Source organism: Epinephelus moara, chromosome 4 (genome assembly GCF_006386435.1).
Source record: "Epinephelus moara isolate mb chromosome 4, YSFRI_EMoa_1.0, whole genome shotgun sequence".
Taxonomy (NCBI): Eukaryota; Metazoa; Chordata; class Actinopteri; order Perciformes; family Serranidae; genus Epinephelus; species Epinephelus moara.
The window spans coordinates 13,206,498-13,224,595 of NC_065509.1; the positions used below are offsets into that span (position 1 = coordinate 13,206,498).

The window sequence follows — 18,098 nt, forward strand, 5'->3', positions numbered from 1 at the left end:
TGACCCATTGTCAGGGCTGTAACCAGGAGTAAAAACGTCCCGATCCCCCCAGACACCCAAAACAAGCCGTCTTTTAAATATGTTTTTAATCTAAGCAATTTCTTGATCATGAACGCCAAGAATAAACTTATCTTGTGTTTGTTTTTTAAATAACCAGGCCATTGTTCCCTGAGTTGCAAAAACTCCCCAGACCCAATAAAGTTAATAAATAAAATAAAATAAAACAGGACATGTTAACTGGATGTCTCATGGTCCTTATCACAAATAGTCTCTTTACCCACCAATACATTGCGACTGACGTTACGCATAATGCTCATCTTGCCCTAAAAAGGCAAACAGTAGTTGTATTCAGCAGTCCGGGGTCATGTTCGGTCACCAAGTGCAGACTTCAAGTTAAGAGTCGGGTGGTACTTATAAATATATTAATACTCTCATTATATGCAAAGACGGGAGTTAATGACGATAATGTGGTGTATTATCATAAAAAATAAAGTCATGAGTTTTGTTGGTTAGAAGTTGGCAGCACTCCTCTCTTCTTCACGGCTTCACGCACAGCTCGAGCACCGCCCCCCCCTCTCAAAGGGGCGGATATGGATTTGCCCGCCGCGCTCTTGCGTCATCATATCCACAACAGCAGCAGAGCTACAGTAGAGCTGCATCCCGGAAAAAGACAGGAGCCTCTTGTAGCAGCGGAGCTAGCTACCTCCATGTGTGTGCTGTCACAAGGGTGAAGTGCCCGCAAAACTAACCGAAAAACACGTTTTTGTCCTCTCTCTTTGAAGGCCACGATAGGCTACGTAAGCCGAAGCGACAGGGACTGACACGGACATGGCGACATCCAGCCCCTGTGTTGTGGTAAGATCTCCCCATTAACCAAAATGTGTAAGAGCTACAAGGTGGTCGTAGGTTACCTCGTCATGCCCACTGGACCAACATGCTGTGTACGGGCCCCACTGCGTCTGCTGAAAATGTAACACCTACTGCAGGTCGTTAGCTGTAAATTACCCCTCTGTGTTACCTGTATGATCACCGTGGTAACACGTTTTTGTGTAATCAGTATAACTGTATTTTCTATGTAGCGTGGCCCGCGACCATGGAGACAGTCAGACACGCGCTCTTCACGTTTGGCGTACATGACGCAGGAAACGCTTTTGGGTGGACAAGTTCAAACCTAATGTGCGGGTTTCTGTCCTAAAGCAGTTGAGGGGCTTTATTTGTGTAATATACAAGTGTAAGCAACAGCAAGCAGACAGCAAGAAACGCACGAGCTGCAAGTAAGGGGGTGTGTTTGAGCTCGCGCTTCATAATTATGTATCTTAAGCAGTGTAAGGTATTATGTTACTGGTGTAATTGGCATAAAATACAGCTGATTGGCTCTACAAGTGTGTCCAAACATGACATTAAATCAGTTTAAGGCGTCATGTCTACGGTCATGACTGTAATGTTGTTTACAGGACAAGATGAACACACAGATAGAGTTTAAATTTGCCCCAAAGTGCAAGAAAGGACAAACAAAACGTACAGTTTGGTGTTTTTAAACCTCACTGGGAGCAAAAAAATGTGTGATCTCTGCAGTGCTTAGCTGTTTGTTTGTGCATTTTCTTTCTGGAAAGATTTTCTCCAGTAATAGTTTTTCTTCGCATGCATTTTATAACAGTTTGAGTTACAGCTCAGAGTCCTCTCTGTGGGGTCTGTGTGCATTTGTGTGACACGTCTTATAGATATTGACAGCCAGCCACTGATGACCTCTATACTAGAATAAGTAAATAGATAACCGATGTGCTCTATTTTCCAGGTCACTCCCAGGAAGCCAGTGTTTTATTTACTCTATTATGCTGACAGTAAAATGAAGCTAGCCTGCAGGCGTATTTTGCAAAAATTGAAAGCAGTGGTGGATGAAGTGCCTGAAAGCCATACTTTAGTAAAAGTACAGATTTCTTACCAGTAAATAAAGGCACCTATCAGAATGTTACTTGAGGTAAAGTCTTAGAGTATTTGATATTTACTGTACTTAAGTACATTAGTATTGAAAGTAAAAGTACAAGTAAATGCTGTTAGTTTTTTAAAAAAAAAGCAAGCGGTCAGAACTGAGGGTTATCAAGTTTGTTCCATTGCAAGATGTGTAACACCTTTAAAAATGGAGCCTACGTTACACTTGAAGAAAAGCACGGTTTTGTTTAACAACTTAAAAGTTTTAAAGAACAACATTCAGTTTTTCCTTCCCTTCAGTTTCTGTCTGTCTGTTACTTCCTCCTGCCTTCCTTCCTCTATTACTCCCTTTTTTTTTTTGTAAGTTAGAAAGATGCTTAGGTAAAATGTTTCAGAGTAATAGACAGTGAAGGTTGACAGAACTTTAAAAACTCAAGTAAAAAACAGATTCTCCCAAAGTGGAAGATTCTGTCTCACATTAATGTCACAAAGTCATTCTAAGAGTGTAACTGGAGTTTTGACCCACTGTAGCACATTTTTGTCTCAAAGTTGTTCTACGAGTTCTGACCTGGATTTGGAGGTGTGTCACATTTGAAATGAAATTATCTGAATAGTGCAGTGTTGTCAGACGTGGACTAGAAATTAAAGGTCACCCCTCTGTTGACCTTAGATAACTTCATTGAGTTGTTTTTCGTGTTCTACTTTACACTTTGTTTCTCAAATAACAGACAACAGGACCATGTCTAATACTGGAAAACGCTCCTTCAGATAATGAAAACATGAGGACATCTGCTCAATATCAGTCATTATTATTTGGAGTTGAATGGGTGTCGCCTAAACAGATGGGCATGTTTTTCCATTTTAACGGGCATAAGTGGAAATGCTTTGTTCTAGTTCAACCACATATGTGAGGACAGGCACTTTGCAATCCAGTGTTTAGTAAAGCTATCACAATTTGTTGACTTTAGAGGATCTAAACTCTGCACCGGTAAAAATACTTTTGAGTATGCTTTTGGTCACTCACATTATTCCCACAGCACCTCCGGCTCTCCACCAGCTGTCACATGATACCAGTTATGTTGTCTGGGTTCATGTGGCATGCAGTTAGAGAATTTATGGTTCGCTCCTATCACCATTAACATCAGTCTGTTGCTTTCTGAAGTGTGCAGAATTAATGATTGATCTCAGAGTTTGTGTTTTGTGGCAGAAAAACTATGCAGGCAGAAAAATATATGGCGGGAGACTATGGGAAAGTAGACCACCACTGACCTCATCCCCTCCCCTCGTACTACCCTGTATCAGATGAATGCCCCGTGTTCCATGTTAGGTAATACCACTGAGATTTTTTTAACCCCATTGTGTCGTGTTTTATTTCAGATCAGCGATGAGGAGCAGGGGTATGACCTGGACCTTTTCTGCATACCAAAACACTACGCCTCTGACCTGGAGAGGGTTTACATCCCACATGGACTTATCTTGGACAGGTGGGGTGCCATGTTTTTTATATGCACTTTGTGGTAGGATAGTGAAAATGTGATGAATTGTCGACATAACAAAGTTGGACACCATTTAGTATTTTTTTCCAGTAGCTTAAACTGTTCCTTTTAATTGTCAAGAACTTGTACTTCAGTTGGAGTATTTCATTCTTATCTTTGGGAGTGCTTTAGAAATGACATCTGTGCCTGTTGACACTAACAGAAAGGAAATGGGAACTACTGCTGACTGAAGCAGAAAACTGAGCCGACTGTCCTCTCTCTCTCTCTTTCTCTCTCTGCCTCCCACGTGACCTCAGGACAGAGAGACTGGCCAGAGAGATCATGAAGGAAATGGGGGGGCACCACATCGTGGCCCTCTGCGTGCTCAAAGGGGGTTACAAGTTCTTTGCGGACCTGCTGGACTACATCAAGGCTCTGAACAGGAACAGTGACCGTTCCATCCCAATGACAGTGGACTTCATTCGCCTCAAGAGCTACTGTGTAATTTACTAGTTTTTGTTTTTCGTTTTTGTGTGTCAGCTGAGATGTACTGCACATTTTAAAAAAAACAGTCACTTTGTATTACATTTTGTTAGCACCCGCTAAACAAAGAATACAATAACATGGAAAATTCTTGGTAAATTGAAGTCATAGGGGTCCCCATTTAGAAACAGTATCCGTTCACAGTATCCAGGCAGTGGTAGACCAGCAGTTCCCGTGTTCATTGTGGTAAGATTGCTGTTTATATGCATCCACACTGGCGATAGCTGTAGCTGGGGGCATAATGTTTTTGGGTTGTCCTTCCGTCCATCTGTCTGTGCCATTCTTGTGAACCCGATACCTTAAGAACGCCTGTGGAGAATTTCTTCAGATTTGGCAGAAATGTTTACTTGAACTCAGTGATAAACTGGACAGTTTTTTATGGTCAGAGGTCAAGGTCACTGTGACCTTGTATCTGTCTCATTCTCGTGAATGCGATATTTCCCAAACACCTTGAGGGAATTTTTTCCAAATATGACATGAATGTCCACTTGGACTTGGAAGAATAAACTGATGAGAAGTTGGTGGTCATAGGTCAAAAGTCAAGGTCAGTGTGGCCTCACAAAACATGTTTTTGGACAAAACTCAAGAATTCTTACTCTAATTATGACAAAACTTCACACAGATGTCTAATAGGATAAAATAATAAAGTGACATTTTACATCCAAAAGGTCAAAGATCAGCTTCACTGTGACATCATAATGTTTACAAGAACATTTATCTGGCCATTACTCGACGTCATATCTCAGGAACAGAAGGGGAGACATTTGGTCAGATACTGAATTGATGACACTAATCTTGGGTGTCCACCTTGAAACAGTGCTGATTGTATAGATCTTCTGTACTGCCAGAAGAAAGATGTGTGTGAAGCCTCCATGTTTTCACAGACATGGGTGTAACTTTATAAAAAACTTGACTGGTGTGCAGAGGCATACAGTATTCTAGTTTTCAATGGAGTCTGGCTTTGAAGAGAGCATAGATAAACTCAGTTCAGTTCCCCCTTGCAAAGGACTGTCTGTTTTGGAAGTACTGAGCATACGACTTGATACATGAGACTTAGATGATACTGCACGACTTGTGTGAGAGTTTATAAACAGATGTTCTTATATTGTTTTGCTTTTGTTAAATGTGGACCCCTATGATTGCAATTCATCAAGAATTTTCACTGTTTTGGATATTTGTTCACTGTGGAGGCATGTGAGAAAAACAGTGTTACTCACAAATCCAAGGTAACACAGGGTGACTAATTGATATTCAAATGGTCATTTGGTGGGTGAAGTATTCCTTTAAGACACCATGTTGAGTTTTTCTTTTTACCACTAGTAGGATTATAGTGCAATTTTGGTCACTGAACTATGCAGGGAAAGAAAGCATAAAGAGATGGTGTAATTAAGTGTGGCAGTCAAATCTGAAATGGTGGAAAACCATGTAGAAACATGTTTAATTTGAGGACAATTCTCCTCATTGGTCCACACAGATGTGCTGTTTTGTGTGTCGCTATTTTTGTTTCTCCAGTGGAGCGGAAACTTAAGTGACAGATAAGTCACATGCTTCATGTGCGTTGAGATTTATTCTATTAGTCTGTTTCCATTCTAATTTTTCGCATTTTAGTTTTAGTGATACAACCACTTTTCCACCTCCGCCAAGCCCGAAAGCTTTTTTTGAATGTCTGGTGCTTCCACTCAGTGAAACACCTAGTGTGAAACACAAAATGTGTTTCAATGAAAAACACAGACAGTCAAGATAATTTTACTGGATTTGTACATTTTGATGGATAACATTATGTATAATTTAATGTGCAACAAGTTTAGTTTGTGATGTTTTTAAGTTAACCACCATGTTTTCTAGTTTTGGTCCTTGATACACATTCTGCACCTGTAAAACATATAACCTGAGGTCTGTAACATGCCCACTTCACACTTATCCCCACAGAACGACCAGTCGACAGGTGAAATCAAAGTCATTGGAGGAGATGACCTGTCTACACTGACAGGCAAGGTGAGAAGAACAACATTAGTATTAATAATGTTAACTTAAATTCTGTGAACTTAAAAATGAGACACAAATTTTACTGCTCTTGTTATCCATATCTTACTGTAACTTGCCACTATTTTCAGCATGAGCAGGCATTTTAAATTAATTTATAATCAGTATTTTTTTTAAACAAGTTTGTTGATTAGGTTATTAAAAATAATAATAATCATGACTGTGCAAACCCAGTGCTTTCACATATGTTTTAAGCTAATATGATTGTTTTCTTTTTACACAGAATGTCTTGATCGTCGAGGTATGTACTGATGTTTGCTTCTATAGTAAAGCAGACCACTTTTTATTTCAAGACAGCTAATATGAGCTTCTCCCATGCTGTGTTTCAAGGATATCATCGACACAGGGAAGACAATGAAGACGTTATTGCAACTCCTCAAACAGTACAATCCCAAAATGGTTAAAGTAGCAAGGTAATTTGATCCCTTCATAAGCTTTCTGAGCACAATCTACTTTTTCTTGTGGAATTATGATCTTGTTTTTCTGACTGTTTCATAACAGCGGTGGTCTTCACTGACAAGCTATCTCAGACTGTTTTTTATCAGTCTTTTGTGCTGCTAGCAGTATTATGATTGATGATCAACTTGGTTTCTGTCCTCAGTTTGTTGGTGAAGAGAACACCAAGAAGTGTTGGCTATCGACCGGATTGTAAGTTTGAGATAATAAATGTTTGTAGACTATTTGTGATGTGTATAGTGAGTATAATGTATGTTACACAATATAGCTGCTACAAAGTGTACTTTTTGAATACCTTCATTTAAGTGTAATTAGTGTTCCACTACAAAGATAAGTAATTGATTTATTTGCCTATTTGTTTCAGTTGTAGGATTCGAGGTGCCTGACAAATTTGTGGTGGGATACGCGCTAGACTACAATGAATACTTTAGAGATCTAAATGTAAGTATTTTAGATAGATAAAGAAACGTTCAGGGTTCCTACACAGTATGGAAAAATATGGAATTCGATTTTAGTCATTTCCAGGATAAGTATGCAGGTCAGAGCGAGCTTGATGTCGTCCAGAGTAAAAAGAGAAATATGGCTTGCAACTGCACAGAGCTGCATCTACGCCCGTACGTCAGAGCCTGCAAAACAGCTCTACCCCAAGTGCCTTATAATTGAACCAAATCCAGACATCCACACCCAAATTAGTTTGAAAGAAAATGCAGCATTAACTTTGAATTGCATATAAACATAGCATCACAAATGACCAAATATTAAGCTTGTCTGAACATGCACGAATTATGCAGCCATATAGTTATCAGGAAATGAAATGGACTGTCTTTTCTGTTCAAGGAAACCATTATATCTGTATTCTCTATGGTTTCATGGACACAGTAAAAGAGCAAGGCGGCACAGATGCTGTCGAAATTGCATTATTTCACCTTTTTCAACTGATTTTTGGTTCTTATATATAAAAGAAACTAAAGAAAATGTGGGGGAAACAGTAATGAAATATTTTTTCAATATGTTAAGGAAAATGAAATGAATATATGTCACACAGGTTAGTTTACTTTGTCTAAGGGCAGAGACGTTTGACATTGAAATGTTGTCCAACTTTCTGCGTAGAGGTGTGGACCAAACAGTGTTAATTGTTTTTATGAGCTAAAGTAGCTAGCTACAATCTGAAGGTAATTATTTGGCAACATAATAGCATACGTAGTCAGACTGTAACGTACATGTTAACAGGTGTATTTTTAAACAATTTATTTACTTAACTAGAAGATCACTCAGAGAGTACAGACCTCTGCCAAATGTCCTATCTCACAGTGTTAACAAAAGTGAAAAATAATTTGTCCACCCTGTGATTCGGATCCACTCTGAAATTGAATGGTTCTTCCTTGATCCATGCTACACCCTTCCACCAAGTTTCATGAAAATCAGGCCAGTAGCCTAACCAAAGACATCCCCTTGGCAAGGTTAATAAACATCTAGCTATTTGTAATGGGATGTCAAGTACAGTCTGAAAAATCTACTGGGGAGTCTGGAAATTTCAGTCTGGAAAAGTAAGTAATTTTGAAATGAAAATGTGTGGGAACCCTGAACATTGTATGTAAAGTAGCTTATGTCTCATGCTCATTAGAGTTTGTATAACAGTTTGTACCTGTGTGTTTTTATCTAACCAGGACAACAAACATATGAATCAATAACATGCTGCAACACTCATCGATCCTTTTTCTGTTTCAGCATATCTGCGTCATTAGTGAAACAGGGAAGGAGAAGTACAAGGCATGAAGAGCACCTCGAAACAATTTTTATTGTATGGTTATATCTTTTACTTTTGCGGTCCATTTTATATTTTATTACTTCATATTTGTGTCGTAAAAATACTCAGCCTGCTCAGGGTCCCAGGGGATTCACTGTTGGAGTGATAATCCTGACACACACTCAGTTCAGCTTTTGAGAAGATTGAACAACGTCTGGGTTGAACAGCTTCACCTGAAATAAGCATAATGTTTTTGTGCCCCCACACTGATTAATTTTTTAAAGCAATGTTGTAATTTATTCAGAGCAATGCTGCTAGCTTTAAGTAGAATATCACAACTGTGGTGCCACAATATCTCTTTTATTGTAATTCTACTTTTACCTTGAGCTATCACAGCTCTCCTACGGGCACTCTTAAAGAGGATGTCAAATTTTCTTTTAATCTGTATGTATATTTTGGGACAAAACACATTTCTGTTTTACTTTGGTGTGTGATCAGAGTTTCTTCAGATACATTGTTGAGAACAGTAACACAAATGTCCTTAATTAAACACATGGATATGCTAAAGATGAAATATCCTTTTATTTATGAGTGTTAATGATGTTTTATGGTACACAAAGACATTGGCTGCATGGTGCTATGTTCAGAGATCTTGCTCATGCTGGAAAAAAAATATGTGCAGTTTACAGATGTGTTATCCAATTATGTTTTAAATAATTAATCTGTATTTACCTGTCAGACATAATTTAACCAGCTTATTTGTTTTTTTACATTTCTACTATATAAAATGCTCCCATTCAGTGGTGCCATCACTGTAAATCAGTGTCAATTGAATTTGACAATCCAGCTATTAAATGTTCACACCCATCCTGAGACTAGTGGACTTCACTACAAAGCTTTGTATACAATATAACACCAAAAACTTGGATTGTTGAAATCATCTCTGGCTTATAGATAGTGAAAATACTGGGAAATGCAGTGGTGATGCAGATAAGATTAAAAAAAAAAAAAAAGTATTTGGTGATTTAATAAGTGTCACATCTGGGAGCTAACATCATTCCCAGTTTCCTTGTAAGAAAAGCTTACACACTTGACTGAAATAAATACTTGCTGAAGGCTATCATTCTTACACAACAACATATTTTTCTCACACTTTCATGTGTCCAATTATTATATGAGCTTATTTGAAAGCAAGAAACCTTGAATAATTTAAATACATGTAAATGATTTATCATCTTATGTCTATTCAAATCTTTATAAATGCTTATATTTACTTGTTTTAATCTGATTAATATTGAATCAGTGCTTTGGTTTTTGGCACAAAGCTCTGGGATTGTAAGAGAAAACCAAACACTGTAAATACTCTGAGTTGATTTTACTGGGGAAATACACCCTCATATGAGCAGTGGAGTGACTGGCTGCTGTAAATGATTTGGGGAAACAGTATATGTGCCAGATAAACCATACTTACAGCCTCCCGGAGTATCTGCACAGGGCCTCCTGCAAGCAAGATGCCAGGGGACAAGGTAAAAACAATAACTGGATTTGTCATATTAAAGTGTGATGACACATTTTACATTTCAGGTGGTGTAAGAGTTTATCCATGAACCAAGGGATGCAGGTCGCCCCATTCCGCCTGAGCATGCCGGCAAATGAGGCGGTTTCATTGGACAGGGCTGCTAACGTTAAAAGGGGCGTGAAGTTTTCAGCTAGCGGCTAACCTAGCTCCTGTGAGACCATCTGGGATCTGCTTCATTCTTGGCGGCGCCCAGCAGAAACGAAAAACGAAATAGCAGAGCGAATAATATTTCCAGCACACACGGTTTAGTTTACTTCTGTACGCCGTGGAAACTATCAGGCTGACGGACAGTAACAGTTAGTTGGTGTAATGTTTACCCGGCCTCTCTGTGGACATGGCATTGTGGCTATCGGCGCAAATGCTAACTTAGCTAGTTAGCCTAGCAGGCTATGTAGCTGCGCTGTTAGCAGTGGCTAAAACAAGCTACACAACACTAGCTTGCATTAGCTAGAAGGTAAACTCGCGTCATGAGAATCTAAACAGCAGCGTCGTTAGATAAACGCAAACGTCACCTACGTTAGACTCGAGACGAACATTTTATTTTGCACTCAAAGTGAGCAGCTGGTCAGTTTGGCTAACGGTAGCTAATTTAGCGCGCTAACATGCAGTGGTAGGTGGGCTCAGTAGCCTTTCAGTCGTCACCCACTGCTGCCGTGCACCAGCAGACTAACGGGGCGGTAGCTATCAGTTACCGGGCATTGTGCGGTATGTAGCCATGGCATGCTAACACCATCCATCAGGAAAGTTTGTGACTGGTCATAACGTTACAGACAACGTTAGCACAGGCCAGTTCAGGCTGACAATACAGTCGTGATATGAAGGATTATAGAGATACTGTTGTTATGAGTGATAGCCAGTGTTAATTTGCTTCAACACCGGAGTTATATAGTCGACAGGGCCTTGCAGATTGCAGTGGGTCAACTACATTGCGTTAAGCTAGTTTGTCTCACGTCAGCCCAGTTGCCTGATTGATGATGTTTGTTGCAGATGATGTAAGTTAGTGAAGTTTGGAGAGCAACAATGTAACACCACTGAGCACGTTAACGTTAGCCATTTTAAGTTCATGAATTGGTGGCGGGCAGCGTTAGCTAGCAAAATGAACAATTCAGGAGTCCTGCCACAAGAAAAGATGGAGCTGGATCTGGAGATCCCATCTTCGTTAGTTCAGACCGATGGATACTTGAGACGATCCAACAGTGCACCCATGATAAATGGCTTAAGGTTTCTACAACATGTCATAGTTACACTCATTTACTGCATTGTGTTTCAGTTAATGTTTTTGCCCTGTTTCATACACACTGATGTAACTGCATTACTCTGACCTCATGGGTAGGAGACACATGACACGTGAATTTGTCATTCCAGTGATAACTCCCAAGTGTTCCAGAGAGAGGTCCTGCGCAGCCGGAGAAATAGCACTACAGTTGTCAACAGGCCCAACATGGTACCATACTTTACATTAGACATGTCTACTTGAGTCATGTGTCTGAATCCTTCCATGTTGAATGTTCTCTTCTCCACATCCGTCCTTCTTTGCAGGTCCCTTCATCACCTATTCGTGTCCCCAGCACCAGACTTCACCAAATAAAACAAGTAAGAACAAGAAGTGTTGTTTTGGAAATGTTGAAGAGGAGCATGTCAGACCACTGTTTCCCTCTCAAGCCATAGGGAGTGATGGTGTCTAAAAAACATGCGAGAGTAACACTTTGTGGGGAGTCTACAGGGCCATCGATCTTACAGAATTGATCCATTGGTAGTATCAGACTCCAACAGAGGAAGTAGTTACTCTGAGGTGTCCAGTGGTTGAATTTGATTTCCATAAGTGAAATGAATAACACTAACGTTTTTAGCTTTTAAGATGAGATTAAGGGTGTACATTTGAGTCAGAATTAAGATTTACTGCAAAGGCATGAGATAAAATAATGTCTTGATATTACGTTTGAAATCTGTTAAGAATATATGCAATGCATAAAAGCTAAAATGACTTAAACTAAGACTTTCTAACCATTAACCATCTTGTGTGCTCTTGCAGGAGGAGGGAGTAGACGTGATGAACAGGGAGACTGCCCATGAGCGGTAAGCTGTGTATTTATGAATGGGATTGGTGGGTAAAGAGATCTGTTTGGTGCTTTGTTGTTGGTTAAAATGCTAAAGCCATCAAAGTTATTCCTTGTTCTTTGTTTTTGTACACACAGGGAGGTTCAAGCTGCCATGCAAATGAGCCAGTCATGGGAAGAAAGCCTTAGTCTGGTAAAGAGTGACTCTTCATTACAGCTTATCCAACCCCTGTCACTGCTCATGACATTTTCTGTTGCCTGAATCCTTTAAAAGTCAACTTTATTTTGCCTTCCCACTGCATGTTTTGGCCCTGGGCCACTGTTGGCCTCTCTGTTTCTGTAGAGTGGACAAGTACAAACATGCTAGATTAACAAAACATTTGGAGTTAACAGGGCCACCAGTCTTTCAAGGTCAGGCTGAGTTGGTAGTATAATACTCTGACACTCTATTTGAATGGTTTTTACTACTTCACTGCATTGTACTGTAGAGATATGATGTAAGATAACACGGTAGCTAATGTGTTTGGTAATCATGTGTTCTTAGAGTGACAATGACCTGGAGAAGTCTGCATCTTCGTCTCCAAAGCGCATCGACTTTGTGCCTGTGTCGCCTGCCCCATCCCCGACCAGAGGGATAGGAAAAAAGGTACATCTGACCTCAGTGTGTTTACATGCACATAACCTGATTATACTGTGTATAAGCACATTAAGGTAGTAGTTGAAGCATTTTAATGGTTTGCGGTAACCTGATCTTCCTAACTACTTGAAATCAGATTAATTAATGGAGGTCTGTGTGGCATCCTGCAGGAAGCAATTTAGTAGCAGCAGAACAACAAAACCTTTTTTCCTGTTGAGCTTTTTTTGTAAATTTGTTTTCCTGCAGCTTGAAAAAAAAAAGACTGTACTTACTGTTTTAATCTTGTGCATCTTTCTCTTTCTTTCAAGAAGCAGTGTTTCTCTCCTTCACTACAAATACTTGTAAGCAGTAATGGCCTAACACCCAGCCCGATACCCAGCCCAACGCGACGCTTCAGGTGAGCCTGTGATTAGTAACTGCAGTTAATAACCCTGTAATCTACTAGTGTTACTTTACTCCTGTGCTGAATCAAAGTCAGTTTGATTACCTTCTCAGTAACACCATTTGTCTCCTGTTTCACTGTAATTTCTCTTTGCCAGACATGGTAGAAAATAGTAGTTAGGAAGAGTTTCTGTAATGCACTTTGCAACGGTTTCATCAAACGTTCATCATTTAGTCTGAGAAGTCTACAGATGACAGGTGTAACTGCTGATGGTTGCTGAATGTGGCTGAGTTTCAAAATATACTGGTTTGACAAAGTTTGTTTTCTTTGCTCCTCAGCCGACGGAGTCAAAGCCCAATCAACTGCATCAGAGCCAGCATACTTGGGCCGATGAAACGCAAAGGTGAGGTACCCGACTCGTCTTAAAATTCTAAATGCTTCACTGAATGCTTTGAAAGTATTCTCATATTGTCTAAAGCCTTTTAAAATGTCTATTTTTTGTGGTATTCATAAACCTCAGTTGGCTTGCTTAAGTTATTTTTAGGGATCCTCTTCAAACATTAAACCTATTTAAACCTCTTTAGATGTCTCTTTTTGAACAGTTTTATGATTCAGGTTTTTTATTCTAGTCAAGTGCTTTTCTTGGACTCTGCTAATAAGTTCACACAATTCTCTTTTTGATTTTGTTGCATTCACATTGTACTTTAAAGATTTAACAACTGCCTGCACTGGCTCTGGTAATAAGCTAATGAGATCTGAAATTAAAATGATGAAATAAAACACACTCATCCAACTGTCCCTTTTAGAGCAACAACAGACGTGTGTATTGAGATTTATAAATGTCAGGTTCCCTTTTCTGCAGGTGAGATGGAGACAGAGAGTCAGCCCAAGAGGCTCTTCCAGGGTACCACCACCATGCTGTCCTCTGATGTCTCCAACCTGTCAGACCTCAGTTCCTGGTAAGACTTTGTGGATCAACAAAAAATATCAGAACAACTGATCAAAATTACACAGTTGAGATTATTCAGTCAACTTATTCAGGTTTAGGTAACTGAAGCAAGGTGAGATTGTGAGGGCAGTGAGCAGTGGTTTATCATGATCTGTTAAAAACATTTGCATAGTGTTCAAGTTATTGACTCAAATTGGAGATATAAAACTGTGGGAAAATGTTCAAAATGCTTTGTATTTTCACCCAGTAATAAACATCAGCACACAGTATTTCATATACAGACATGAGACAAAACTGCATCACTGAATGGTCGGGATAAACCAATTATGAAATTCTGGGCCGATACAGATACCAATGTTTAAGGTAACAATTTGACCGATACCAATTTATTATTTTGTTTTTGTTAATTTTGTTTTTATTGTTGTTTTTAAAGGTTTTTGTTGTTGTTGTTTTTTAGTCCCCCTTTTGTGCCAGGGAAACAAAAATCTTCATTATTTAAAAAAAAAAAAAAGAACATTAAACTGTTTTTAAGTCATTCAGTCTCAACGCTATTTTTGAATGAGCACAAATTCAATAATACAACTTTAAAAGATGATTTTTTTTTGTTTTTAAAGAACCGCTTGAAAAGTTTTTCAAAGTATATAATACATCTTAATTCCCTCTCTAAAATCTGTTTTATATTGCTGTTAAAACATCAACACATTTCTCCTTCAAACAGCTGTATTTGATTGAGGTTCTCACCAAAACTGCATTTTACAAAATTACATTTGAACAAGTCATGATAATTTAGTATTTGCCTTCACCCAATGATAATTTTTACTGAATATAGCTTGAATGCATCAGAGTTTAACTCTGCAACCTAGCAGCTAGTGACCAAACCGCTAACATTAACAAGCACTTAACACACAGCTTTAGTCTCAAGCCCTGCTTTTTCTGCCCAAGCAGAATTTATGTGACACAACAGGAAAGCATCAGCCACTGCCATTGAAAGTCAGGACTCTGTGACTGTTAAGCATATTTTTTTTTTGTTTTACAGGGTAATGTTCTCGTATCAAAAAGGGAAAAAAATCACAGTAAATGGGCTCTGAGATTTTCATTAGCTCCTTCCCTCACAGTAAAAGTTTAGACTGTAATACAACATGTTTGCCACAGTTAGCCTGTTGTCTTGCTGAGCTTGCCTTTTTCTTTCAGTCACTCTCCAGATTTGTTGGATGGCAGCCTCAGCAGCATCGGCTCCTCCACAGACTCGCCAGGCAAAATGGAGGGAGTGTCGCCCTCGTCGTCCAGCAACTCGCCCTTCGCTTCCCTCCAGGATTTGTCCCCAAAGTAAGCACGGGATAGCAAGAGACACTGTAACGGACTGGCGCCAAAAGCATCTCTCCAGGGAACAAGTTTCCTTCTCAGACCCTCCATCTCACCATCGCCTAGATTTAGTCCAAGTGGAATTTTCCACTTATGTTTTCGAGCGGCAGTCATGGCTACACTGTGGGGGGTCTAGATGTGTTTGAAGTAAGGAAACTAAAGCCATGGATGAGTTTTAGCATAGAAGGAGTAAGCCTAGTGAAACTAGGAATGACTGAAGACACTGTGAGCACCAGCTGCTAGTAGAGGATTTGGATGGTGCTTGGCTTCATAGTGATATTGTGTTCATAAGTGGCTATGCTTCTGTCCTACCAGTTCCCCTCACTGGAGAGAGACATTGAGCACTGGACAAAGAAATGACTATTTGGATGTGTACATTTGCCCTGTTTTCGTGCTGGAAAACTTCTGTCCACATGCCTTTGTATGTACACAGTCTGCAGATTTTGTAAGAAAATATTTAACTTATTGTTTTCCCGCTTTGTTTGTATTTATGTACATAGTAACCTTGTCAGATGTCGTACATAGTTTTAAGTTTTGGCTGTGAGGTGAATGTGGGCACAGGTCTTCAACAGCATATGTTTTCTTTGTAAAGGAACATAAACTACTTGTGGATTACACCTATGGAGACTTCCTTACTGTTATACTGTAAGATGTTATGTTTTCAGCAGATTTTCTTAATATTTTTATGCTATGGGCTTTGAACTGTGGTGATTCTTTTTTTTTCTTCCCCAGTTTGGCTTTTATGCCCCATTCCCCATGACTTGCTGCATCTTTAATTGCCTAGTGTGAGCAGTTAATGCACCTAGCAGTTAACTGTGGATGAAGTGAGATGGTCATCACTGTTGGGCGTTGAACACTAAAGGTTCCTCTGTATCCTGTGTTTTTGTCAGGATGTTTTTGTAGATACGCAGAAATTATTCCGTTTTCTTTCTAACGGGGAAATGGTGTTATTTATGATGTAAAAAAAAAAAAAAAAAAAATTTATTATAAGAATTGGATGGTGATAGATTTCTATCCCCAGTAAAACCGTTCGTATTGTCATTCACACCAAATCAACTGACTGCTGGAACGTGCAGCGAAAACAAAATGGCACCGTCACATTGTGAGTAAAGAGACTGCTGTTTCTGCTGTGGTTACTTTTTTAAAATAGCTTTTTGCACAGGATGCTCAGTCCTGTGATGTTTCAGCCTGTGTGTAAAGCAGAGAAGAAGTGAAACTTGATGTTTTCTTCAGACAACATTCATGAAATACAGCATGTAGAGGTTTCGCCTGTACTGTGATTTTTTTTTTTTTTGCACCTAAATTTGCTCTCAAATGTCCTGGCTCTTAGTGTCCATAGCTCCTGTGTAACGTAAACATCTGAAGAGGGTTATGCTGTATGAGTTAAAGGCTAACTCTGTAACCTTTAATGTGTATGTACAAAAGAAAGTGATTGTAAATCATTTTATGGAAGTGTGCCCTTTAATTTATAGAAGAGAGTGGGTGCAGTTTTTTTGACTGAATGTCTTTTTCCTTTTATACAGATAAGACAATGGAAAAAGCAGTCAGCTTGCCCTGCTGTTAACAAGATATTTTTCCAAGATCTTTTTTCTCAGTCATCTAATGAAGTGTTCAGGGCATGACTTTGGCAAATAATCTTATACCATTGTAAGACTGCAATGAAAAGGCTGTAATCTGCCAAGCTGGCTCACACCTCGCCTATGCTTGTGTCTTTTGTGATTGCAATCGTAGCGAACATCAGGACTAAATAAATTATTTCTTTATTATGTGTGTATAGCTGTTTTAAATATGTCAAGATCATATCATTATGATCATCCTTCATGAGTTACTCTATTTTTGGTGGATAAAGGTTAAGTAAGGATGATATGGCACTCAGCTTGTGGTTGACAGGTGTAGTTTGGTAGAGCGAAAATAGTTCCTACATGAAACTGCTCACAACAAAGTATGTAGATTATCTTGAGTAACCGGGTCATGAGTTCTGGAAAGAGACATTGTGCACTTTGAGCACAGCAAGCCAAGTGCCATCTAGTTCATTATATTGGAGAGAAGGCAGACATCTCTGCAGGTGATATCTCAAACACTCAGCGTCTCACACCAAAACAATCTAGACTGATAAATAGCAACTCTGGATTTTCTGTACTATGAAGCTGGTTCTCACTTTACTAGGATAAAGCTTTGTGGTAACTTATGTTTAACAGCTAACCTGCTGCGGAGCAAGTTAACTTCAGAGTATCAGATCACAGCCTTTCAATACCCCGACCTCTGACCAATCAGATCACTAAAGAAAAAAGGAACCATGAACGAAAGTCTTGAGTCTCAGGTAAAAAAAAAAAAGGGTAAACTATATATTGTTAGAAGCCAGTAGTAATAGTAGGTCATTTCATTGTTTCAGAGGTCTATTACAACTGGTTTTAAAACCATTGTTCGTTTACAACACTTAAGACATGATTTTAGCAGAATTTTATTTGAGTCTGCAGCGATAGCGTTGCTGTTTTACACTCTGATAACATGACTGCAGCTCAAAATAGCATGAGACACCTGTGTGACTAGAACTAGTAAAAAAAATATAATCCATACATTTTAAAACGTCTCCAGTTATTACAAATGCAACATTTTGGTCAAACAGACATCATCAGTCATCAACTACTTTCCCACCTGTTACTTCAGCAGCAGTAACAGTCTGACATAACTTTGAAGTGTTTTATGTGACATACTTGAAGTAGTTTCATCATCAGATAACTAAATAACAAAAAACACTCTGAACTAATGTCCCATATAGGCCTAGTGATACCTAAACATAATTTAAGTCTCGGCTGACAGTAACTTTATGGATAGTATTTTTTATATTTCTACATTTCTGTTATAAAATGGGATTGTAGAGTATCCTCTACATCCCATGCCATTGACATTTGACTGTAGTCGTTAACACTTTGACTGAA

At 39.1% G+C, this 18,098-nt stretch overlaps 2 protein-coding genes and 1 non-coding gene across 5 annotated transcripts; all 3 read left to right on the forward strand.

Moving 5' to 3' along the window:
- Window positions 1-611: 611 nt before the first annotated feature.
- On the forward strand, window positions 612-8,359 carry hprt1 (hypoxanthine phosphoribosyltransferase 1). The gene is made up of 9 exons (XM_050043226.1): window positions 612-855; window positions 3,307-3,413; window positions 3,722-3,905; window positions 5,877-5,942; window positions 6,214-6,231; window positions 6,321-6,403; window positions 6,592-6,638; window positions 6,811-6,887; window positions 8,175-8,359. The coding sequence occupies exons 1-9, from the start codon at window positions 829-831 to the stop codon at window positions 8,220-8,222; spliced, it is 657 nt and encodes a 218-aa protein (XP_049899183.1). The 5' UTR covers window positions 612-828; the 3' UTR covers window positions 8,223-8,359.
- Window positions 8,360-8,369: 10 nt separating this feature from the next.
- Window positions 8,370-16,922, forward strand: pabir2 (PABIR family member 2). Of its 3 annotated transcripts, none has more exons than XM_050043225.1 (10): window positions 8,370-9,719; window positions 11,138-11,216; window positions 11,312-11,365; window positions 11,805-11,848; window positions 11,968-12,022; window positions 12,374-12,475; window positions 12,775-12,863; window positions 13,187-13,251; window positions 13,711-13,807; window positions 14,989-16,922. In XM_050043225.1, the coding sequence occupies exons 2-10, from the start codon at window positions 11,214-11,216 to the stop codon at window positions 15,125-15,127; spliced, it is 648 nt and encodes a 215-aa protein (XP_049899182.1). In that variant the 5' UTR covers window positions 8,370-9,719; window positions 11,138-11,213; the 3' UTR covers window positions 15,128-16,922. The 3 variants fall into 3 exon arrangements, with proteins under 3 accessions (XP_049899182.1, XP_049899180.1, XP_049899181.1); XM_050043223.1 differs by lacking the exon at window positions 8,370-9,719 and adding an exon at window positions 9,746-10,993; XM_050043224.1 differs by lacking the exon at window positions 8,370-9,719 and adding an exon at window positions 9,746-10,993 and having other exon boundaries at window positions 12,778-12,863.
- LOC126389534 (small nucleolar RNA U109) lies at window positions 12,126-12,276 on the forward strand. The gene has a single exon (XR_007569875.1). It is a non-coding gene; the product is annotated as a small nucleolar RNA U109 (small nucleolar RNA).
- Window positions 16,923-18,098: the final 1,176 nt, after the last annotated feature.